Raw genomic sequence first — 24,824 nt, 5'->3', positions numbered from 1 at the left:
TCATAAAGTGGTGTATCTTCAAAGGAGGCTGGCCAATAATGTAGGTAGAACAGTGGCTAGCAAGAGAGCAAAAGTGAACTTTTACCAAAGAAATCTGAAAACGCCTAAAGGAAAAGCTTCTTAGATCCTCTGTAGAAGACATGTGGGAGAACATGGACAAGAATGACATCAGATAAGAAGGTGTAGATGGGTTACAATTCAAACCAATGCAGAGAATTCTCACTGTAATGAGTTAACTGATTCATTAAAGCATTGAAATGATAGGGATTCCCTATGACATCTTTTAGGATGGGAGAGTGATGTCACTGAAAGAAAGTGTAGCCTAGCTAGCAAATTATACAAATTAATTTTCTTATTTTTAAGGTCTATCTCTTAATTCTACATTAAAGTCATGAAAGAAAAGGAGGGGGGTAACATTTTATAAGCATAAACGGTAAAAGTACTTAAACATTTGAATTGTTTTAATTCAACAGTGTCAAGACTAAATATTAGTGACCCAGATCACATAAAAAAAAGAAAATTATTATCAAAAATTCAAAGAAGGGGTTTAAATAGCAAGTTGACTTCTACAGTGATATCTCAGTGTTTCACATTTTTAACAATAAACACAATGACTGAATAAAAGCATAATTTCAAAAAACATCAAGTTTCATGTATATGTACATGATAGCTAAAAGAATACAATATAACTACAACACTCCAAATAAAGGACACAAAAAAATAAGACTATGCTTAAAGAAAATTAAACTATTCCTTTAGATAATAAGTAACTGCCTACCTCTGATTAGCAAAGAAAATAGAAGGTCAGAGAATTTGAGTCAGAAAACATACAATTTAAAATAAAAAAAAAGTACTGGAATTCATAACACCAAAGAAGTTATTCCTAGGACATTTAGCAAAAGAATACTGACCTTAATAGAAAAGTTATTGGGTTTTATAGTCACTATTTATTAGTGATGATCATGAGGAGGGTCAGAGAGGAACATCACAATTTGTGAGAGGGGCTAGAAAGTATCACATCACCTAAGATTATTTGACCTAAAGAAAAGAACATACACTTAAGTTTGTTGAAGTATTCAATGCAGGTTTGTTTCTAAACGATGTAGGCGTTATTCTCTAGCTCTACCAAGTCTAGACAAGAGGAAATAGGCTTTAAAAGTTTAATGTGAAGAATTCAGGACAGAAGAAAACTGACTTTTGTGGCACTAAGGGCTACATAGTTATATATATCCTAAATTTACATAATGGTTCTGAAAAGTTGTATATAAAATAAATTTTTGTGAAGTGACTTCTTAAGTTTTTCAATCTGCCAATTTAATTTAAGGAAATCATTTTGCAAACCTTAAGGAACTCTAAAAAGAAGTTACTGCCTTACTAAATATACTAAAAATGTAATCTTTTTAATAACCCATTTTCCATCAAGATTTTCTTAACAAAAGGGCAAATTATAATAAATTTTCAGCTATGATTATAAGTAATAATAGATGTATATTCACTTTATGATCAAAGTTTCTTAGAACTTTATTATTCTGAAGTTTTGTGAAAGAGTATAAACTCCTTGAGGGCAAGGACAATTTCATTTCTGCCTTTGTATCTCCATCACCTAGAACAGTGCCTGGCAACATATAAGGCTCTTAATACTTGTTGATCTATTGATATTAGTACCCCTTATAAGTTACAATTGTTAGGCAACATGAATTTATAACATAAGCAAGCACCTTGGTTTGAATTTCAGCTCTTTTTTACTACATTTATGACTTCTAGGGAAGTTACTTTATCTCTCTTAGATTTGGTTTCCTCATCTACAAAATGAGGGGACTTTTCATCTTTCTCTTTGCCCTGTCAAGGTTAGTTTCAAGGACAGCTCTCAGCACACTAAATGCAACAGTGGTTTCCAGTTACCCAATGTTAATTCATCAATAATGATTTTATTGGACAGTTGTGGTCATCACTTTCTTCAAATGATTTTACAACTGAACTCCAAAAATTTAAGAGACAAGAAATAATAAACTCAAAGAAAAGTCATCATTAATTTGAAAAATTTGTGTTGAAAAATCTTTCTATCTAAAGCAAAGTTCAAGATACAACCTATTTTTAAGCTGGAAAATTACTGTGTTCCAAAAGCTCTCCTGTAAACTGCTGGTTTGGAAATTAAATACTGAAATGATGTTACAAGTAGTCATGCTTTCCCAAATCATCTGTAATGCAATCCATAATCCATACTGTACTTTTCCCAGGGTGCGGAGAAGGGGCATTGCAGCAGATATTGTTTAAATACTATTAACAAAAAATTGCAAAGCAAACTGAATACTATTAAGTTTATCTTGAAAACAAAGAAGATAATTGGATAATTAGAGGATAAGGAGAAAAATGGAAGATTTTCTGGAGAATCTGAAAGGGACTTTCTAGGTCTTGTCTTATAACATTTTAGAGACTAATGGTACTAGTTTAAAAAAAAAATCACATCAAATTTTACTTTCTGTATTTTTTTACCTTGATAATACACCTTTCCAAGGCTGAGAGAGATGGAATGGTGTAAGAAAGACATTGGTGGTCTAGGGAAACTGTGGAAGTATGGTATGGAAAGAGAAACAATGTGCAACATCATTTAAATATGCAGGATATACTATATTAAAATTGTATATACTGCCTCTAGTACCTGTAAACTTTAATGGGGATTTATGTTTGAAGCATTAGGGATAGAACAGGAAACCAATAATAGAGCAGGAAGCTGAGAACAAAGAATTTTCCAAGATTTTAGTCTACATACATGGAAATACCTGCATTTAATCGAGATCCATGTTTGAGCTGGTGAGGGTAGAATAGAAAATCAGTAGGAATTTTCCAAAATTTTAATCTCTTCTCTATTATACATTTTTACTCAGGCTAAAAAGAGTAGTTACTTATTTTGTTTTAATTGGAGATAACCAAGAAAACAAATAACTTCATAAGCTTATTTATAAAATGCTTTCATGTTAATACTGAATTTATCAAAATATACCACAATACTAATTTAATCCACAGATTAAAAGAATTTTGTGAAATAGTATAGATCTACTGGGAGAAAAGTAATCACTACAAGTGAAATGCAGAAAAAACAATAGGCCTGGAACATAGTAGGTGCTCAATAAATTGATTGTAACAATAAAGTAAATATTATGAACACATAATGTATAAGAGCTTGAGAAAAACAAGAATTTATGTCTTCATTCAACCTAAGAAGCATTTGTTAAGCACCCACTGAATACCAGATACTGTGCTAGGCCCTGGGGATAAAAAGACAAAAAATGAAACTAGGTCTACCTTTAAGGAGCTTATAATCTGAGTGACTCATAAGGAAATTCAGTTAAGGAATATTCAAATAAGGAAATACAAAATATGTACACAGTACAATAATATTTGTGACTGATTGGTTTGACAATACCATCTAATGTTTAGATCAAGTTGCTAACCATTTAAATTTCTGATATTCAAATAAAATAAGGCAGAAAGATAACTATCAAAGTTAAAATGTGGACATTGGCAGATTGAATGTAAATATTCTTATATGAAGGATTGTGATAGAAATGGGGGAAAAAAATCAGAATTCTTAGCCCATATAACTTTCAGAATGGAAAAGTTCCAAAAAAAAATCAGACTTCTTAGCCCATATAGCTTCTAGAGTGGAAGAGTTCCTAAAAGTTATCAAGTCCAACCCTTTAAGAAAACTGAGGCCCAGAGAGGTTAGCTGACTTGCTTAAGGTCATACATTAAAAGAGCTAAATGAGGAAGATTCAGATGTAGGTCTTCTTAATCCAAATCCAGCATCCTTCCAATCAGGTAGGTAGAAGTTACAGGAAGGCTGATCAATACTGGCTTAGTTTAAGTAAAAATTTCCTGATAATTAAGAGTTGTCCAAAAGAAAAAAAAATGGACTGACCTGTCTTGGGTTATATACTGTTTCCTACACTTGTTACTAGAGACATTTAAACCAAAGGGAAAATGAACATTTGTCTAAGATACATCCTTTTGATAATTTGAAAAGAGATGAAGCACAGAGATTCTCGTACTTATAGGATTTAAAGTTAAGTAGTAACAGTCACAATTTTTATCTTTTGTGCAGAATCCAGTATCTTGCACATTTTTTTCTGGTCCTCATTAATTCAAAGAATTTCAAAAAAAATTTGTTATGTTTCAAGACCCTATTTAAGACCCTACATGCTTCTACATAAAAAAGTTGGCAGACGTTGTTTGGCTATGAAGTCAGATAATGCAACTTCCTCAGTCAATCTGTGGAACTGATTAGTGAATGGTACTTTACAACCACTAGCTTCACTGCCTGTTCCCCAAAATCTATTTCTTCCTTAGAGCTATTAGGGATCATACTCTGTATGGGGATTACTTTTCTCAGTGTTAATGGCCGAGGTTTTATCGTGTCTAATTTTATCTTTAGTACCTCTGTGAGAAGTAACACATACACAAGGATTCTATCCCTTGATTTTCCAACATAATCCTTTAGCAAGATTCAAACCCCTTCTTCAGAGAGGAAAAAATAACAGTACTACTTTAAATAAATATTAGTTTAGCTATACATTGTTAACATCTGTTTCATCCCACACACAAGTGCCAAAAACAAAAACAGCTTGAAATAGACAAATGAACTCATGACATCTCTGTGTCTTCCTAAGAAGACTATAGCTTTATTTACAAAAAGATCCAGTTGATTTCAAAAGTAAATCATAGGAATTGCATGATTACTCCTCCAAGCAAAACTAAGGAACTAAAACAATTTTGGCCTAAAGGCTAAATTTAGGATACTTTATTCAAAATACTATTATCTATTTCTAAATATATGGATTGTCACTAACTGGCACTGTAACTGTTATAAGGAGGATCTTGAATAAGGCTTTCCATCTCTCTAGGCCTCAGTTTCCTCATCTATAAAAGGAGAGGGCAGGACTAGGTAGCCTCTATGGTCCCTTCCAGTTCTAGCTCTGGCACATTTTACATCTCAGGGAATCAGAGTTCCAAACTCTTGTCCAGAAAAAGAGGGTTAGACTAGATTTCTAAGGTTCCTTTCGACAGTAACATTCTTTGAGACTGGGTAACAGAGATGACTAGGGAAATTGAGATTTTCTCAGGTATATATTATTTCGATGATACTGAATTGGCACAAAAGACCCAACTGCTCCTTTTCCTTGGTTTTCCCTCCTTTTAACTCTATTTTGGCAAGTAAATACATTGAAGGGAAAAGAAATCCCAAGAAAATTTGAGACTTGTGGAAGGACCCATGAGCAACATAATCTTGGGAACTGCTAAGGTTTTTCAAAAGTTTTGATTTAAAGATGGACTTGTTTGGGAGACACAGGTCATCTGAGTAGTTCTCCTTGGGAACAATTCCCCAAGATGCTGACTGTGCAATCTGTAGCAGCATATGCCCCTCATCCCTGAGATGTCTCTCTACTCAAGTGTCTCTCCAGCTAGCAGACCTTTTCCTAAGAGGGCTGCCATTCTGGGTAAAAAATGCAAGTGGAGTATGGGGAGGGATTTGGGAAAAGGGAAGAAAAGGAAGTAAAGGGGAAGGTGTTAATAGGAGGAAGTCTGTGATCTGAACTTGAGCTTATGGCTATAAAATCAAAGCAACAAAAAAAAATGATACCCATGCTGAGAAACAAGCCTAGCTTACATATTGCAAAGGTTTCGAATGACAGATAACATGGCAATAATGAAGAGAGCACTAGACTTCCTCATTTTGAATTCCACTTGTAATACTGTATTGAACATGAATAAGCCACAATCTCTCTGAATTCATGACCTTATTCCCAAAACTGAGATAATACTCTAGGATCATGTGTGTGTTCGTTCATCATTGCCAAAGAAGACCATGCCATCAGAGAAATGATGATATGACTTGCACTTGACTTTGTTTTGAGTGAGGGAGGGCTGTGCAGGTCACCAGCCTCACTTCTCCTCCAGAGCCATCTGAATCCAGTGACCAGATATTCGTCAGGATGACTGGAGATGACCCAGGATGAGGTAATTGGGGTTAAGTGACTTGCCCAAGGTCACACAGCTAGTGAGTGTCAAGTGTCTGAGATGAGATTTGAACTTAGGTCCTCCTGACTCCTGCACTCGTGCTCTATCCACTGTACCACCTAGCTGCCCCTAAGATCATATAGATCAAATGAGGTAATACATACAAAGCACTTTATACAACCTTAAAATATTATACAAATATTAGATATTGTTTAAAGGAAAAGAAATGTGGAAACTTTACAATTTAATAGTAACTATAGACACCCTATTGCAAAAAGTAATTAAAGAGTTGGTAGATTATGTAAATTATGATAATATAGTTTATTGTGCATTATCACATAGCTCTATGGAAACAAGCAAGTAGTTTTCCAAATACGGAAACTTCAACAAGACACAGTTTACCACCACCCTTATAATATACTGGCAATTAACAGCTGACAGAAAGTGGTTTTCAAAAGCTGAGATGGAACAATCCTAGAAATAGCTAGTATCAGGGACAATCTAAGCAGATCAGCAATTAAAACAATATTTCTTCTTGGCTAATACCTGTAATTCTTATTTTAACAATAAACTAAAACCAAATTTTTTCTTTTCTAATCTTGAACATATTTACCACAAATAATTTGGAATGTATCATAAAACAAGATCTAAGGGAGAAAAAAGGAAAGTAGAAAATAAAAACAAAGTAAGCAGAATTTAGAAAGGAAAAACCTAACTTATTAAGGAAAAGGAAACAAAAAAACCAACTCTAGAAAATGTGTACAACCTGATTTTTGAGAAGTAAGTAGGGAGAAATAAAGTATAAACATATTACCAAGGTGTCACTAATAATATAATAAAAAAACTCATATCAAATTAAAAAGTTTGATTGCAAGACATAATGTTATACTAGTATAACCAAATCACCATCCTATTTCAAAGACAACTTTTTTTTTGTAACATTTTGTAACATTTACAACATTTTCATAAGGAAACAAGAAATAGTCTTATTACATTTGAGTTTATAAGAATGTTTAGTTTAAACTCAAAAAACACAAGCTTTTGCAAAAGGGTCTTTAATTTAGCAAAAACAATTTCCACATCCCTAATACACAAGGACTGTCTATACCATATTGACCCTTTTATTGTACACACATACCACCACACTGACACCCACAGTGTGTATACTGTATACTAGCTGTATAGTTGCAGTACAACAGTAATGTGACATAAGAATTCTGCTATGACATACCAGTGACCAACACAAGACCCTTGCTTATACACTCTCTTCCTGTCCTCTTGTTTTACATCTGCAGCTTTATTTCACCCTTCTGTCACATAAGCGACATTTTAGCCAAACTAGACAAATAACCATCCCCTGAAAATATTCAATGCCACTTTGCTTCTTGTTCAAGCTGTAACCGTGCCCAGAATGCCTTTTCTATTTTCATCACAACTAGCTGAAATCCTCAAATATGTCTCTTCATGCCTCAGGTATAGCTGATTCAGGTAAAGTAATGGCCCTTCCCTGTCTCAAAACTCATTTTCACATCTTTCAAAACACTTATCCGATACTGTCTTATCTACACAGATGTGGAAAAAAAAAAGAACTCTTCCCCAAGGCATAAGGCCAGCCATGTTACTCCCTCCTGAAAAACTTTCTATATTTCTCTATTGCTTCTATAATTAAATACTATATTTCAGTCTGGCATTTAAGGCCATTCCTCATGTGGCTCCAACCTATCTTCCCAAGCTTATTTCAGATTTCTGTAGAATTTGCCCCAACTGGAATGCTTCTCTGAACTTCACATTCTACTTTCTGCCTCTGATTTCTACTGTTCCCACATCAAACTTAAGGGCTATTTTTGCCTTTGTAACCTGGAACAATGCTTTTCAAATAGTAAAGCACTTAATAAATGTTTAAATTGAATTTGTCTCTCCCAACTACAGAAATAAATTCAAGACAGGGATTATAAATTGGTCTTCTTTTATATTCTAATAAATATATCACAATGCTGGACACAAGTACTTGGTGAACAGTTGTGGACGCTGAATTGTGGCTATTATTTCTCTATCAATTCTACCTGCACTATTATAGTGATTCAACATGGCTTTTTTATAAATCTCCCCCATGCTGGACATGTCTCATAAAGGATAAACTAGGACAGAAGTGCTATGCTAATTAAAGTTGGGGTGGGAGGTAAAGAGAGAGTGTGTAATCTTGCATTGTTCATTTCAGAAAAGACAGTGCTTTTCCTCAATTTCTGGTTTAGGATGAAAGTAAGTACAGAAAAGGTACACTGATAGCACAAACCTAATGAGATGTTCGGTAAGAATGCAGCAATGCTAGTGTTGACAAGAATGGCCCCTTCAACCTATTCAGAAGTTTAGAAACCGCATTATGACTAGGAACAGTACCTGTTCTTTCTTAATATTATCTATCTCAATTGTTGTGGCTTTTTTTTTCAGGGGATGGGGGTGGGTGAGGGTGAGTTCAAACCTGCGATCTACACTGATTGTATAGGTACTCCCAGTTCCTTTCCCGTTGATGTAGATTGAAAACTGTCTATTACTTATAATCTTTGGAGAAATGCCTAGGGAACTGACGAATTAAATTATTTTTTCCATGGTCATCTAGTTAATATGTGTAAGAGGCTGGACATGAACCAGGTTAAATGACTTTTTCCCATGGTCAACCAGCTAACATGGGTCGGAGGCAAGACTTGTACCTGGGTCTTCCTGATTCTGTGACCAGTTCTCAGTTTTAAGATCATCTTTGCAAATATATCTTTTTTAAACTGATTCTAAGATAATATCTATATTCTGTGGAGGAGAAATATATCTAAAAAAAATATGATGTAGAAAAGGCATGCATGACACCCCTTAAAAGAATCACAGAATTATAGATTTAAAGCCAGGTAGAACCTCAGGAGTCATCTCATCTAACTTCTTCATTTTACAGATAAGGAATTGTGGCCAAGGGAAACAAAAAGACTTTTCCAAGGTCTCATAGGACAAAGCAAAGCCAATATACAAATTCAGGTTCTCAGACTCCAAAACTGGTGTTCTTTCTACTACCCCATGTTGACTTGGGAAAGTAAGCAAGCACAGCTATTAGGAGATGTTAGTAAATGTGTGTCTATCATTAAGCTCTATTTGGTACAGATGAAGGCCAGAGTTACACAAATGTGCATGAAGTAGACCATTATTTTTCATTTGCTCTAAGTCTGTACAGTAAGGGACTAAATTATGTACTTCAATTTTTTAACAAGTATCCATACTATTTGGATCAAAAACATGAAATAAAACATCTTGACATAAGAAATATATATATATATGTATATATATATATGTGTGTGTGTGTATATATATATATATATATATATATATATATATATATACATACACACACACACACACACACACACACACACACACACACACACTTGAGGTAAGATTTGAAGGGGGAAACTTTCTATTTAAAATCAAGGTTTTTTTCTACCTAAGAAGTAAAAAAATTAACAAAATAAAACATTTTGATAAAGAATAGTAAAAAATGTAAACTAAACAAAGAAAACTGGCCTTTTGATTAACAGACCTTCAATTTCTTTTCTCTATTTAGTTCTGCTTTTTCCTTTTTTTCTTTTTGACAATTCTATCATACTGATTTCTTGGCAAACATATGATGGAAGAAGATGCATAATGTACAGTCTCTTAAATCTATCAATAGAGTCCTCTGGCTAAAAATAGGAGTAGCACTACAGAAGCCTTAACCCTATCTATGGACTTAAGGAGGTCAATTTCAAAACAAAGTATATTTTAGTTTTTAGTATCCTGATATAGACTAAGAATGTTTTAAAAGGTAAAACAAGAACAGCAGTAACAACAAAAAACTCTTGGAAAACTAACAAAAATGAGATAAGATAATCCCTTTAATTAAAGTGATTAGAACAGTTAAAAGCAAAAATTTCAACCAAATTCTTAAATTTTAAAAAATATCTATTGCCAAAAATTTATGTAAAAATATTTCTGTTATGGTTATAAATCTGACTACTAGAAGATCAGTTAAGGTGCTCATTATTTGATAAGTGACTCTTTTTCAAGAACCTCTACTATGAAAACCTCTACCTTTTATGGAAATAATTTCTGAATATTAAGTGTTTTTCTTTATGTAAGAATGAGATTTAGCAGCAACATTAATGTTAAGACTTAGTTTTTTTCTAGGGTAAATCCTAGAAATGAAAATAAATAATAATAATAAACTAAAATAGTAGTTTTCAATATTTTATGATATTTGAAGCTGCTGAGCAAATGCATATTTCAGCACACAGTACTGAAATGTAAGTACATGACTAGCAACTTACTACCACAATTGTTGAATATCAGATTTCCATCTATGATAGCTCTCTCCATTCATTATCTAAAAATAACAGGTTTTGGACTAAGAGGCAGCATAGAAGTAATTATTACTTTGTTTTTTTCCTATTCCTCATTTGTTGGGATTCCCTACTTATTAGGCCCAGTTCTAACAATACCTAAATATTAAAGCATCACAGAACATTAGGTCTAGAAGCCCTCCTTTATTTCATAGAGGCAAAAACTTGGGCCCAAAGAGGTCAAATTGAAATCAATAAATACAGAGTGTAAATCTAAACCCAGTCTCAGTTTTTAAAATGTTAGTCAAGGTCTTTTACCACACTGCCCTTTCTCCTCAATCCAACAGCTTACTACTACCAACATAGACCTTTTAACTTGAATTCTATTTCCAAAGTTCAATATACATGTTCCTACCAGTGTATATTCTCTGCTTGAAATTCACTCTCAGATCTTCAATTCATATTTCTTGAAAATCCATTTCCTCTAGTAAGCTATCCTTAATTAAAATATTCCCTCTTCTACTCATTTTAATGGGATTTGTATACAGAATAAAACCTCATTAATTCAGGTTAAGTAGAGAAATAAGTATGAATTAGTGATGAATATAAAACACAGAGTATTTTACATGTGATAAAACAATAGTAACAGAGAAAGCATGGCACAGTGATTATCAAAGTCAGCTGTGAGGCTGGGAAAACTTGGTTTCAAGTCCTGCTTCTGATGTAGACTAGCAACTTTTTGGCTGAGTGAAGGAAGTTATAAGTCACTTAACCTCAAAGTGCTTTAGGCAACTCTTAAGTTACAGAGGTGCCAAACTGCATTAGAATTTCCTCAACAGAAAATTCCCTACACCAAGGAAATCACAGGTCCAGTCCCTACCTAAAATAATGGTACCCTAAATGCTAAATTATTCTGAATTTTAGAACATTGTACATAATATTCTGAATTTCAGAATATTTTATGTCTGGAATATTTTTTCCAATAAATTTTTGTTGACAGATCCAATTCATTTGTAAATTAGCACCTATTTGATATTATTTAGTGTATTCTTACAATAGGTTAGTACATGTTATTTTCTTAGAAGGCAGTCTGTCTCTTTGCAGAGAACAAAACACACACAAAAACTTAAGACATACTTATATGCAACAGCATTATCACTTACTTTGGTAAAACCTTATCCATTTAAACAGGTGTTTAGAGCAAGAAAGGGTTTTACAAACTACCCATCAAGAGGCCATTGGCTTTTTATTTCTTTTGCAATTCTACCCTAACCTCCTATCATCTAATACCAAATAAACACACAAATATTGGCTGCCTACAGGCAGATGTACAACAATTTTAACCCTAAAGGGCTTGAATACGGCCCAAGCTAGACCTGGAGACCATATGACAAAGATTCACCTGTAAATTCTAGCTCAAGAGTTAGTATAAAGATGTCATTTTAGAACAGGGAAGTAAATGCTAAACTAGTTTTGGTCTCTACCTCAACTTAGCTTAAATATTTATGTAGTTAGAAAATATTCACACGTGCCCAACGCATGCAGATGCAGATACATACATACACATACACACACACACTCACTCTCACTCTCTCTCTCTCTTTTACATTTAGAAGCCTATCTCATAAGATTCTTTTATAACAATTGAAGAAAACTGAATGAAAACAGAGAAGGCAATGGCAGGAATATATCCTAAGACAAATAAACTAGATTTTGTGACAAAGATTAACTTAAAATTGTATAAAACAGTAATGAAACTTAAAGTAGTTAAATGAATTTATATTTAAAATAAAATTGTAAGTCTTCTTGGATCAAATTAAACACACTAACTGAACTGAACATTCACAATTCACGTCAGATGCATTTTATCCCAATGATAAATTAAGATTTCCCCCTCCCCAAAATAAATTTAATATTTTACAATCATTCAGCATATATGAAATTTGAAATAGATGACACAAGAAAACAAAGCAATTATATCTATGTTTTCTGACACGTTATCTACATGTTTATAAATGGATAGTAATTAATAAATTGTGAGAAACCCCAATCATATAGAAATTAATACTAACTCCTAACCAAAATCCTGAAAAATATTCGCTGTGCAGCCTACCTGGTCTATTCTGGATGTTCCGGCTGCAGTGCACCAACTATCTTGGAGTGAATCTGAGCCCCAAGCTGGCAACTGCAAACTAGATCTCACCTTCAATAGCATAGAAGTTTTCATCAGAAACGAGCAGTTCTCTTCCCCACACCCACCCTTAAAAAACAAACACCAAAATTCTTTCTATCCTAGAGATGTTTCATTTAGTGGCCCAAATCAATAAAGGATTGCTGCAGAAAATCCTATTAGCAATTAGACATAATGGAACTTCAATTAGCCTACAATCCCAGCAAAGATCAAAGGGACTGGAAAATGTCTAGGATCTCTGCTTTAACTATTACGCCACATTTAGAAAGGATGTGTGGATAGATAAACCAGTGGGAAGTCCACTCTGAACCAGCTACTATAAATGTGAATTCTATGCAAAAAGCCCTGAGGTTGCTTTTTGCTATTAACACAGCTGCACTAAGTACAGTCTAACACACATACAGCTGGTCATAGTGAAGTATATTAAGAGTTATGGCAACTGTGGAATACTTTAAAACAGATTAATTTTAGATGACGTGAATTCTGGTGGCTTTTTGATCAATAAATACAGCATGATCCTTCTTTCCATGGATTGCCAATCCAAAGCTTTGATTAGAATTTAAAAATATACAGCAGTTTTTCTGCAATTATGAGATTATCATTTTCCACCACTTAATTATGAAAAGGAAGCTTTTCAATTCTTAATTATCTCAAAGTTTACTCATATGTTTTAGCCTTCATTAAATACTTGTGATAACTGGGTTAAAAACAAAAGCTTTTAAAAACCTGATTTTCTTGAATAGCCAATTAATAACTTTAGGATATCATTAATCAGTTTGCTACTACAAAAAAATTAACATGAGAAATAATTCCATTTACATACCATTCTTACCTGTAAGGGTAAGAGAGTATTACTGTTGCTGTCTGTTCTGAACACATTATCTTCAATCCATGATTTAGGTGTCAGGGATGGAGTAGATCGAGTAAATTTTGGTGGAGCTATGACATTACCAGAAAACGGTTTCTTCAAAGGAGAGATCTGATTCATAGTTCCTGGAATTCCCATATTTCCAGTTCTACGATGATCTCTGCCATGCATTGCTCCCCACGACATACTTCCTGTGCTCCAGCCACTGCTCTGATGGTTGCTCCAAGGAGATTGCTTCAGAAGAGGCTGGGGAAATATATCCAGTTAAATTACTTTTGAAACATCAAAACAGCTCATAATAATTTAAATTTTTAATCTGCAACAAGTATATATATATGTATATATATATACATTTAAAATGACTAAATTATAAAAAAGTATCATTAAAGATTCATATGCTACATTGTATATTTTAGAAATGACGCAAACTAATTGAATTTTGCCATTAAAAACAAACCTCACTGGTAGGTGACTTTTTGACATCTTTCACAAACATACAATTATAATCAAGCTGAGGTTTCATAACTACTACTAAAATACAGGTATTGTGACAATGATCCATGTAATTTTTACTCTTTCAGGAATAAAAGGAAACTAACACAAAAGAATATAAAGGAGGAAAATGTACTTTAGAATGTATATCAAATTCAAATTGGGAGATCTTAAAAAGAAGAACCTAAAGGATGATTTAAAATATCACAATCTGCTATCCACATAAATAACTTTAAAATGAAACTAAGTCTTCTGACTGTCAGGAAATGCAATATCCCTTACCACATAAGAAATATAACAAATATTTTAGACTGAATCTAAATAAGTACTAAGCTACAAAAATGGCTAATGATACATTTGAAGTTACTGTTACATGAGTAAAATTCTTTTGGGATAGAGGAAGAATTAGAAAAAAGTAGTTTGTTGTGGGGGTTTTTTTTTGTATTTTTCCCAATCAACTATAAAAGGTCCTTTATTCCAGCTTTAAGCAATGTTATTCAGCACCATTCAAAAAAATTAAAAAAAGGAAAGAAAAAAGAAAACAAATTCCATGCTATTAAATCACTTTAAGAATTGCTAAGCAGTTGTCTGATGTTACCTATAGGTGGATCCACTGAGATTAAGGTAGCAAAAATAAAATACTATAAAAACTGCTTATTTGAAAGAAAGAGAATACAATTGTTATTCAGTTTTTAGATAAAAATACTGATTTTCAAAGAAGTTATTTTCAAGATATAGAATATTTTTTTCTACTGAAAAACTGGAAGTTTTTTTTAAACTTAAGAGCCATAATGATTTGTACAATTATGTTTTAAACTTGAATAGTTGATGTTATAAGGACAGGGGAAAAAAACCCTCATTTAATGTTAACTGTAAATACAAAATTTGTATCTAGTATTCAAGCCTATGGTAGTTAATGTTTTTAATTCTTAAATGCAAATCTACTACGCATGTGGGCTTTTAAAGTGTAAAAGTTCAATAGTACTTTCTAGCTCTGCGAATTTGTACCCAACATCTTACTCTCTTTGGGTCCCGAGGTTCCTCTTCTATTAAACCAGGGCTGAAATAATACACGGTATGCATCATCTACTGACTTACGTAGTCCCTGCTTTTTCCGAGCGTGTAAGGCAGTTTCCTGAGAACTTGAGCACCATCTGCCCATTTAGCAGACTGCTTAACCGTTGATCATTGGTAAATACTAACCCTTGCACATATTCCGCAAAGCTTTCTAGGTCATGCGGACAGCGCTATGTAAACAACTAGCAGGGATGGCTCTGTGGCGAGCTTCTAGATGCCAAGATGCGGAGGGCGAGGCGAAGACACCGAGCGCCCCACTCCAGGTTACAGACATCAGAGGCGAGCAGAACAGGACTGCCCAACCCTGGGTTTGTTACCCACGCCCTACTCTCCTCCACTGTCAGTGAGAATGAACGTATACGTGTCGCTGCAGAAAGGACTGAGGTTTACTGAATTACGACTGAAGATGCCGCAACACCTTTAAGGCGGCTAGAAGGAAAAACCTAAGAAAGCTGCTAGATCCACATGGAGAAAAGTTTGAAAACCTAGTTTTAAGCGCCAGCTGTCATGTCAGCCGACGGACGAGAAAAAAGCGAAACATTGGCCGAGATAATCGGAGTGTGAAGTCAAAGGCTGACTGGATCCAAAAAATGATTCAGAGAAACAATGTGTGATTGACCGCAGGTCGCTCGCCATTAAAAAGCCCGGCTGCCTAAGTGCCCGAATGCCCCTTTGCTCGCTTTCTCCTGCGCTCTAGCCCTCCAGCTCCCCTCCCTCCCGCACCCACGACGCAGCGCTCCCAGACAACCACCTCCCGACATCGGCTCCTGTCCAGCACCTCCGCCTTTAAAAGCGCCCCCAAAGCTGGAGCCACGAACCCCAACTCCGGACGCTCTGGCTCGCCCAGGTGGCCGGTCCTCAGGCGGACGACAAAGACCCTCGGGGGCTCCCGGACCGAGCCCACCCCACGCCCCACACCCGTCTCGGCCCCGACTCCGACTAGCCCGGGCTGGAGAGATAACAAGTAGCCGAGGGCTCCCCGCCGCCCCGCCCGGCCCGCCGGCTGACAGCGGCCCCACCCACCCCGCACATACCGGGGCTGACACATGTGTCCGTCCACACCAGCGTGCCACACGCGCCCACACGCCCCCTGCCCCCTCCGCCGCACCGTTTCGGGGGGGGTGTCGGGGAGTCCAAGGCCTCTCGCTCCCCTCACCTACATCAGAGGCCACTCGACCTCCCCCTCCCTCCCCACCCCCCTGGGCCGAGGCCGGAGCCCAGGGAGCCCCCGACGCCCCGGCCCCGCGGCCGTTCCTGACCTTCTCCCTCCGGAATGACGCCCCCCGCCCCCGCCCCCACCCAAGGAGCGGAGGGCGTAGCGGGGGAGAGGAGGGCAAGGACAGCCCAGATCGACCTCAAAGTGTCCTTCAGGGCTCCCAATCCCGGGCGGGGGTCCCTCCTGGGCCCCCAGCGTCCCCGGCCCGCCGCCTCCCCCCAGGCAGGTGCCCCCCCCCCCCGGTCGCCGCGACTCCCTGACCTTTCCCCTCCAGCCCGGGCCGCCCGCTCGGCCGGCCGCGGCTCCGCGCTCCGAGCGGCTCGGCCGTCCCGCGGGCCGCCGGTCCCGCGCCCGCCCGCCCCCGGCCCGCTGACCCCGCTCACCCCTCCCGGGCCCGGCCTCTACCTGGTGGTGGTTGTACGAGTTCCTCTGCTGCAGGAAGGCGGCGGCCGCAGCCTGGTGCTGCTGGAGCTGCGGGCTGACAGGCGAGCGCCGGCTCGAAGGCGGCGGCGGCTGCGGGGCCGGGGCCGGGGGCTGCGGCGGCGGGGCCGGCGGCTGCTGAGGTAAATTCATGGCCGGCGGGGGCGGGGGCACGGCGGCCGCCGAGAAGGGGCTGCCGAAGCCGCCGCCGCCGCCGCCGCCGCCGCCCGGCACGCTCATGCCGGCGCAGGGGTTGTGCGGAGACACGGGCGAGAAGCTCTGGAAGAAAGCCGGGTTGATCGACGACGGAATCCCGGGGTAGAAACTGCTGTCCGTCTCCGGATTGGGCGGCGGCATGGCGCTGATTGGGCCGCAGCCGCCGCCGCCCGGGGTGGCGGCCGAGGAGCCCGGCGGCGGCGGCTGCGGCGGCTGCTGCGGAGGCTGGGGCGGCGGCGGCTGCTGCTGCGGAGGCTGCGGGGGCTGGGGCGGCGGCGGCGGCTGCTGGGGCGGGGGCTGCGGCTGCGGCTGGGGCGGCGGCGGCGACGAGGTCTGCACCGACCAGGGGGTGCCGAAGCCCGGCAGCGGCGGTGGCGAAGCCGAGCCCCCTCCCGCCGCCGCCGCCGCTGCTGGGGGGCCCCCGCCCCCCCCGCCGCCGCCGCCGCCGCCGCCGCCGCCCGGGTGAGGCAGGTCCGGGCTCTGCAGGCTGCTGAAGCCGCCGCCCGGCAGGAGGTGACTGGGGCTGTTGAGCAGGGGGTGGTTGGGGGACTCCATCAGCGGGGGCAGCTTCGAGCCCGGCAGGAGATTCAGAGACGGCGTCGAGGGGGCCAAGCCCACATCGGGGGGCTCGGCGGCGCTCCCCTCGCCGGCTGCCGCTGCGGGCGCTGCTGTCGCCGCCGCGATCTTCCGAGGACCGTCCACCCCCCCGTGGTGGTGGTGCCGGGCCGGGGGCGGCGAGGGCTGGTGGTGCTGGGGGAGCGGATGGTAGTCTCCCGGTGGCTGCTTGGGGTGCTGGAAGTCCGGTGGGTGGTGGTGGTGGTGGCGGTGGCGGTGGCGGTGGTGGTGCGGGTGCGGGTGCGGGGGGCCGAGCGGCTGCTGTTGCTGTTTGCGGAGCTGCTGCTGTTGCTGCTGCTGGGAGATGGACTGGTCGGGGGTGCTGAGCGGCGGCGGCTGCTTCAAGTCCTGAGGGTGGGGAGGGTGGGGGGGGGTGAACTCTTTCCTCTTCTGGCTGCTCAGCTGCTGCTGCTGCTTGCTGAAGTCCTGGGGGGAGGAGGACGAGGAGGAGGAGGAGGAGGAGGAGGAGGAGGGGTGGTGCAGGCTCGGTGGGAAGTCCGGGGAGGGGAGGAGGTGGGTCGCACCCGCTTTTGCGCCGCCGACGGGATGGTGGTGGGGGAGTTTTTCGGGGAGCCCTGACCCTGACAGCGGCTGCTGCTGCTGCTGTTGCTGCGTCAGCCCCAGCAGCAGCTCATCCTGCATGGTACGGTGGTGCGCGGCGGCGGCCGCGGCCAGGAGCAGGGGGGAGGAGGGAGAGGCGGCGGCGGCGGCGGCGCCGCTGGGGACGGAGAACGGGGAGGGGGCCGAGGCCGGGGGGAAAGCGGGGACGGGCAACGGTGGGTGCGAGAGGGGGGCGAAGGGCGAGAGCTGGGGGGCGGCTGGGGCTGGCACGGGCGGGCAGGCTCGGTAAGCTCCGCCGCTGAACAGGGGCCCGGGGCTGCTGCTTCGGAGCGGGGCGGTCTGCAGTAACCCGAATCCGTAATCCCCCATTTATCAGGTCCGGCCACGGGGGAAGAGGGGAACGGGGAAGAGAGGGGGCGATCCGCACCGGGACGAGACAGACCGCCCCCCCCCCCCCCCGCCTGCCCCACCTAGGAAACCTGGGACGGGACCGGAGCTGCCACTAGCACTGGGGCTGGGGGGTGTCGGAGGGAGGAGGGGAGGGGGGGAGGTCAGTGAGACACACCGTAACTGAGCGGGGTTGACCGTCTTTGCCCCCTCCCTCCCCCCCTTACAGCCACCTCCTCCTCCTCCTGATACCGGCTCTGGCGCCGCCGCCGCAGCCCCTTAAGAACCCCGGAATGTGCGTCACGGCCACCTCACAATTGCGTCCCCCCTGGCACGCGCGGGCACGAGGCCGAGGCTCTCTTCCCCACCCCACCCCCATTCATTAATATGCAGGCGCCTGCCGGGGGCGCGCGCGCGCCGCGGCTCGGGGTGGGGTGGGGGAGAGAGCGCGCGGTGTCACCCGGTTCTCTTCTCCCGGCCCCTCCCTCCTCCAGGCCGAGCGGGGTGGGGGAGGGGAGGGGAGGAGCTCTGGGGGCGGGTGTGCGTGCCCTCGGGACGTGATGGCCTCGCGCTGTGGGAAAAGGAAAAGCCGGTTAGGAGCGAGGCCAGCCGGCCGGCGGGCGGGACCAAAGGGGGTCGCGTGCTGCGGGGCGCGGGAGGTTCCCGGGCAACGGCCCCTCCCTCACATTTTTCTCGTTGCCCTGTGGGGTGGTTTACACGCCCGTGAGCCCTCCCCACCCCAAACCCGTACACACCCCTCGCGGTCATTGGGGTAAACGCCCCCCTCCGCCTCCTTCCTGTCCAGTCCTCGCCCCGCCCCTCGGTCATGTGAGAGCCCTGAGCCGACCCCGCGACTTCCTCGGGAAAGGCCGCCGAGCCTGGTGCCGCGGGCAGGGGCTAGGGCCCGAGATGTCTCGGCCCGGGCCTCGGCTGGCGCGTGCTTGCCCCCCCCTTCCCCCAGGGCGCTGTCCTGTGCCTGGCCTGGGGGGCGTCTTCAGTTCCCCAAGTGAATAAAGGCCCTGGAACCCGGGCCAGCGGTCTGGCCGTGTATCCCCTCTGCCCGGCTCTCCCGCCCCTTCCCCCGGGACAGGCTCCTGAATGTTGCGGGGAGACGAGGCCCTGACTCAACACTGGCCCGTTGAGGCTCGCCCAGAGTCGGGGCCGCCGCCTCCTCCTCCTCGGGAGGCGGCCACGCCGGCCGTTCCCAGTCGGTTCCGAAGGTCCGTTTGTCCCGGTTCTTGCCGGAGTTTTGACAGACGCTCCCGCCGGCAGTGTATACTGATGCAGGCTGCGGGCAGGGTCATTTTCTGGGGACCACTGCGGTAACGCGGTGTTGGCAGCCGGAAATGAAGCTTCATTGGGAGGCGTTGGGAGTGGGTAGCGTTCCCCGGGGAGTGTGATGGCCCTGGCTGCTTACAAAGCGTGTGGAGGTGACTGATGAGTTCTCCATCTGAACCCGTTTTAGGGCTTTGAGAGCGGGGTAACCCCGGATGCCCGCAAAGCCTCGGCCCGGCAGAGCCGCTGCCCCGAACCGCACGCAGGACGCCATCAGCGTGGGAGCCGATCCAGCCTCCGCCCCGGACCCCCCGGGACTTGGGCCCAGCCTGGCCCCGACCCTCTGCCCTGGGCCTCAGGACCGAAGCCCCCACGGAGTCGTTTCTTATTCCCCTAAATACGCCTAGTCGCTCGGGCCCAGCCTCGTCTGGCTTTGTCCCCGGGCCCCCAGAAGTGCACGGAGTGGTCAGGAGGGAGCCTGGGGGTGCGGGATGTTAATGGCAGCGGGAGAAGAGGCGGCTCGGCGTCACGTGCGCGTCTCACCATCACCGTGCCATGTTTAATCTCCTCTGGAGAAGAATAGAGGAGGGCGGCCTCGGTTCGTGTCCTGCGGTCTGCGTGACCGCGGGAGACGCGTGTAACTTCCAGCCTCAGTTTCCCCATCTCCAGAATGGGGATGAATGTGTGCATTTACTCTCATGTGGTTAAGTAACGTAATGCTTTAAAAAGCCTTTATTAACTTTAAAATACCGCGTAAGTGTCATCTCTCATTAGTATTTCTTTAACAGTTCAAGGCCGAAAATTCCTAAAAATAGATCTCTAAAGAGACTAAGGTTATTTTTTAAAGAAATGCTACAAGTACACAGGAGGGACTCAGTAAAAGAAGCAGAATGAGGAGCTAGGTGTGCACAAGGACTACCCTTGAGTCACTTAAATGCGAACCCTAAATATGTAATAACAACTTCAGAACCAAGCTGGTCCCAAGGAGCAGCCGATGAAGCATACCCGCTTCCTCTTCCTCAAGCGGCTTGGGGCAGTTGTCGGAGGATAATGTGGCCAACGCTGTCGTTTTGTTGGCTTTGCTTCCCTACTTCTTGGAGGGTTTGGTGGGACTGGGGTGGCATGTTGGGAAATGAACAAGGTGTAAAAGAAATAAAACTCATGTCAGCCGGCTTGGGATTCAAGAACAAAACCCCTTGGATGTTAAAGAAAGCTCAACCATGTGCTAGCGTTGCCGCTGGTGTCCTGTCAAAGCCCCGTTGGAAGTCGTCCCATTGCTGTCTTCCTTTGCTCTGGCTTGGACCTTCAGCAGACGTTTATTAGGCACTGATGTGAAGTACAATGGATGGACAGCTGACTTCTGGACCAGTGTGGCCCGAGGTCAAGTTCTGCCCCCCACATTCAAGTTAGGGGATCCTGAGCAAGTAACTTATTAACTCAGTACCCCAAGTATTTCTCTTAGGAATACGCACACATACCGCAACATGCATACAGATGTGTACACATGTATGGAAGCAGAGAAGTGGTGCAGTGAGTGGGATGCTGAGCCCGCTGTCAGGACGACCTAAGTTCAGATCCATCCACAGACACGCTAGCTGTGGGACCCTGAGCAAGCCACTTGACCTCTGTTTGCCTTAGTCCAATGGTGAAGGAAAAGGCAAACCACTCTAGCGTCTTTGTCCAGAAAAAAACCCCATACAGGATCATGGAGAGTCAGACATGAGTCAATGAATTCAGAATATGTGTATATGACATGCACATACATAACAGCATCCGTACAACATGTACACATTTGCATGTGTGGATACACATGTGCATAAACCTGTCGTATGTACATTGAGATATAGAAACATGTGCATGTGTATGTATACACACACACAAATTGTAGATCTGCATTGGTGGAAAGGGCTTCCTCAAGAGAATAATGGAATGTTAGAGGTAGAAAGAATTTTAAATAAAATCCGCTGGAAACTTTGGTGGATCACAGGTGAGGAAACTAAGGTAGGTTCACTTGCCCAAGTTCACCCAGACAGAAGAGCTGGGCCTGCCACCTCGGTGTCCTCTCATAGACAGTGGTGATTTCTGAGTGTGCTGGTTCTGTGCTGTGCAGGATGGCAGATTTTAGCTAGCTGCTCAAGATATCCACTCCATCTCAGCAACCACAAAAACAGCATGCATTTGTTATGCTGGATGCATAGGTACAAAGAAAGCAAAAAAAAAAGTCCCCACTCAGTTCATAACTGGGGGAGACACCAGGCAAACAACTATGTACAAAGAAGATGTATACAGGATAAATTGGAAATAATCAAGAGAAAGCATTAGTGTTGAGGAGCCTGGGGAAAGCCTTCTTGTCCAATGTAGGATTTTAGCTGGGATTTGAAGGAAGCCAGTTCCCGGACTGCAGAGATGAAGCAGAGGGGAGAAAAGAATGAAATGGCCTGGTTTGTTTGGTTCAGTGACCTTCTTACCACTGGAAACATTTAAGCTTTAGAGATTCTTGCATTTGCTGATGAGTTGGACTAAATGACTTATGAAGTTCCTTTCAAATTTAATATTTATTTTTGTTGTTGTTGGATAAGGGAAGGGAAGTTGGAGACAGTTTATTTCCAGCAGTGATTAACCTGGCCCTTCTGCCTCTGATCCAGCCAACCTAATAATCAGCAAACATTTATTAAGTACTTCCTGTATGCGAAATGATGTACTTGGTGCTGAGGGGAAAAAAATAAGTAGCCCCAGTCCCAAAGCTCATTGGTATGGGACTGTTCTCATTCATGGAGATGAATGCCCTGTCCTGCATCAGATATAAATGAAATAGCCATTGCTTTCAGGTGGCTTGTGTTCTATTGGGGAGTTACACAAATGCAAACAAAATATAATATCATTGAGGGTACAGAGGTACTGACTTTTCGGACATAAAACAAAAAGCTTCATGTAAGAAGTGTTGCTTTAACTGAGCTTTGAAGGAAACAGTTTGTAATAGAATGTGAGGGAATGAATGTATTCTGGGCATAGGGGACAGCAAGGAGAGCAATTTGGCAGGATCATAAAGTTCACAAAAACCAGTAGAGTGTGATAAATATGGAAAGATAGGTTGAAGTGAAATTGCAAAGAGTTTTATGTGTCTAGCAGAGAAGTTTGCGTTTGATCTTTAAAGTAATAGACGCTGGAGTTTATGGAGCAGAAGGGTACCATGGTCACACCTATCTGTGCTTTAGGAATATCATGTGGAATCTACTCGGAGGATGGGTTGGAGAGGGGAGAGACTTGAGACAGGCTGTCAGTAAAGAGCCCATTGCAATAATAGTCCTGGTAAGAGATGATGAGAACCTCTGCTTGGATGGCAGAGAAGTGAGTGGAAAGAAGAGGACAGATGAAAGCCATGTTTTAGAAATACAATTGGTGTGGCTTGGCAGCTGATTTGATGTGTATGGTGAGAGGGAAAGTCTGGAATAGGGTCTCCTGCCTTTTTCTTTGGTCACATCTGCACTCCTGTTGATCCAAGGCTGCTCATATATAAATCCAGAAAGATGTAAATGCAAGGAAAAAAAAAAAAGGACACCAGTAAGATCAGCTCATTGTCAGAGTTTCTGCTTGCTACTTTCACTTCTACCACCTACTCTTTAAAGTTGTCATTAATCCCTCAACCCAAGGCTTGCCTGGCTCTGACAGTTGATACTTGCCTGGTCCTTTCACCTGCCAGATTTCTTGGACTCCAGACCTATTTCAAGATCTGACCTTGAATCTGCATGCCTAAGCCCAAAAGCTGCCTAATGACCCTTGTCTTCCTGCCTTTCATAAGCCAGCAAGACAGTAGAGAACATCATTGAAATCTCTATATTTTATTCTTAACTTTTCAGTGAACCACAGATTTCACTGGCATGCATGGTTAAGGGCAACCACTAGATAGGTTTGCTTGCCAAAAGATCTAAGACAACAACTATTCTTATCCAAATTGGTGTTATCATAACCAATATATTTCTTACCCATAAAGGTGAACGGATGTGAATCCTGTGGTCTTTAATATATTCTATGCAACATTTTCCATCAGCTTCTCTGATTGGCTTCAACTCCACTAATATTATACCCCTATGCCAGGTAACCTTGCTCTGGTGACCCTCTCCATTCATCCCTCTTTTCAGTTTCCGTTTATGTATTGTGTTCTCTCAATTAGATTCTTAAGCTTCTTTAGGGCAGCCTCTTTCTTTCTTTTCCTTATTTGTAGCCCCAGAATTTAGCACAGTGCCTGCTACATGTTAAGTGCTTAATAAATGTTTATCAACTGACTCACTGAATGCAGCCATATTCAAGGATCTCCATTCTTTTAGTCACCCAGTTCTACAACCTAAGAAACATACGTGGCTCTTCATTCACTAACTCTACATATACAACATGTTTCTAAGTCTTGTCCATTCAACTGTACCTCCAGAATATCTCTTCTATCTTGTGAAAGGGAATCCTTCTATTCAATCATATAGTTACCACCGCAGTTCAGGTCCTCCTCCCTTCCTTCCTGGATCATCAAAAATAGAACCTCCAAATTTATCCTCTCTGCATCCAAGTACCCCCTTTCCAGTATATCTTCCACACAACTGCCATATTGAAATCCCTAAAGCACAGTTCTGATCTCTATCACTCTGCTGCCAAAGAAGTTTCAGTGGATCCATATCACCTCTAAGATAAATTATGAACTCCTCTTTTGGGATTTTCAGATTTTTCATGACTTCAAGTTCTTCTGACTATAGTCTCTCTTTCTAGGCTGATCATCCATTACTCTTGCTCACAAACTCTGTATTTCAGCCAAAGCTGACCTACTGGCTGTTCTTCCATACAAAACTATTTCCCCATTTATGCCATTGTACAGGCTGTCCCCCATTCTTGGAATATTTTTCCTCCTCACCTCTGGCTACTGGAGCTCCTTGATTACTGAAAGGCTCAAGTGCTACTGCTTTTTAGGCCTTTATCTCCCTGAATATTATATCTCTCCTCTTTCTTCCCACTGCTATCACTTTATACTTTTTAAAAATATATGTCTTCTACCCATCTTAAAATTTATTGTATATCCCCAGCAGTATGCAAGATCCTTGAAGTTGAGGACTGTCTCATTTTTTTTATTTGTATCCTTACTGCCCAGCACTG

At 42.6% G+C, this 24,824-nt stretch overlaps 1 protein-coding gene and 1 long non-coding RNA gene across 16 annotated transcripts in view; one reads left to right on the top strand and one right to left on the bottom strand.

The window, feature by feature from the left end:
• Window positions 1-19,200, bottom strand: part of CPEB2 (cytoplasmic polyadenylation element binding protein 2) — an 83,256-nt gene extending 64,056 nt beyond the window's left edge. For 3 of the 15 annotated variants that reach the window (XM_072620277.1, XM_072620281.1, XM_072620283.1), the window contains exons 1-3: window positions 16,620-19,196; window positions 13,385-13,675; window positions 12,484-12,573 (exon numbers count right to left, since the gene is read on the bottom strand). In XM_072620277.1, coding sequence (XP_072476378.1) covers window positions 12,484-12,573; window positions 13,385-13,675; window positions 16,620-18,395 — 2,157 coding nt within the window. In that variant the 5' untranslated portion in view covers window positions 18,396-19,196. The other 12 variants (XM_072620284.1, XM_072620286.1, XM_072620288.1 and 9 more) reach the window with 11 other exon arrangements.
• LOC140511248 (uncharacterized) lies at window positions 17,987-20,435 on the top strand. Its single transcript, XR_011969480.1, has 2 exons — window positions 17,987-18,108; window positions 19,879-20,435. It is a non-coding gene; the product is annotated as an uncharacterized lncRNA (long non-coding RNA).
• The last annotated feature ends 4,389 nt before the right edge of the window (window positions 20,436-24,824 follow it).

The sequence above is a fragment of the Notamacropus eugenii genome, chromosome 6, assembly GCF_028372415.1.
Source record: "Notamacropus eugenii isolate mMacEug1 chromosome 6, mMacEug1.pri_v2, whole genome shotgun sequence".
Taxonomy (NCBI): domain Eukaryota; kingdom Metazoa; phylum Chordata; class Mammalia; order Diprotodontia; family Macropodidae; genus Notamacropus; species Notamacropus eugenii.
Note: the sequence above shows the minus strand (reverse complement) of the source record. Positions and strands in the feature narration are given on the sequence as shown.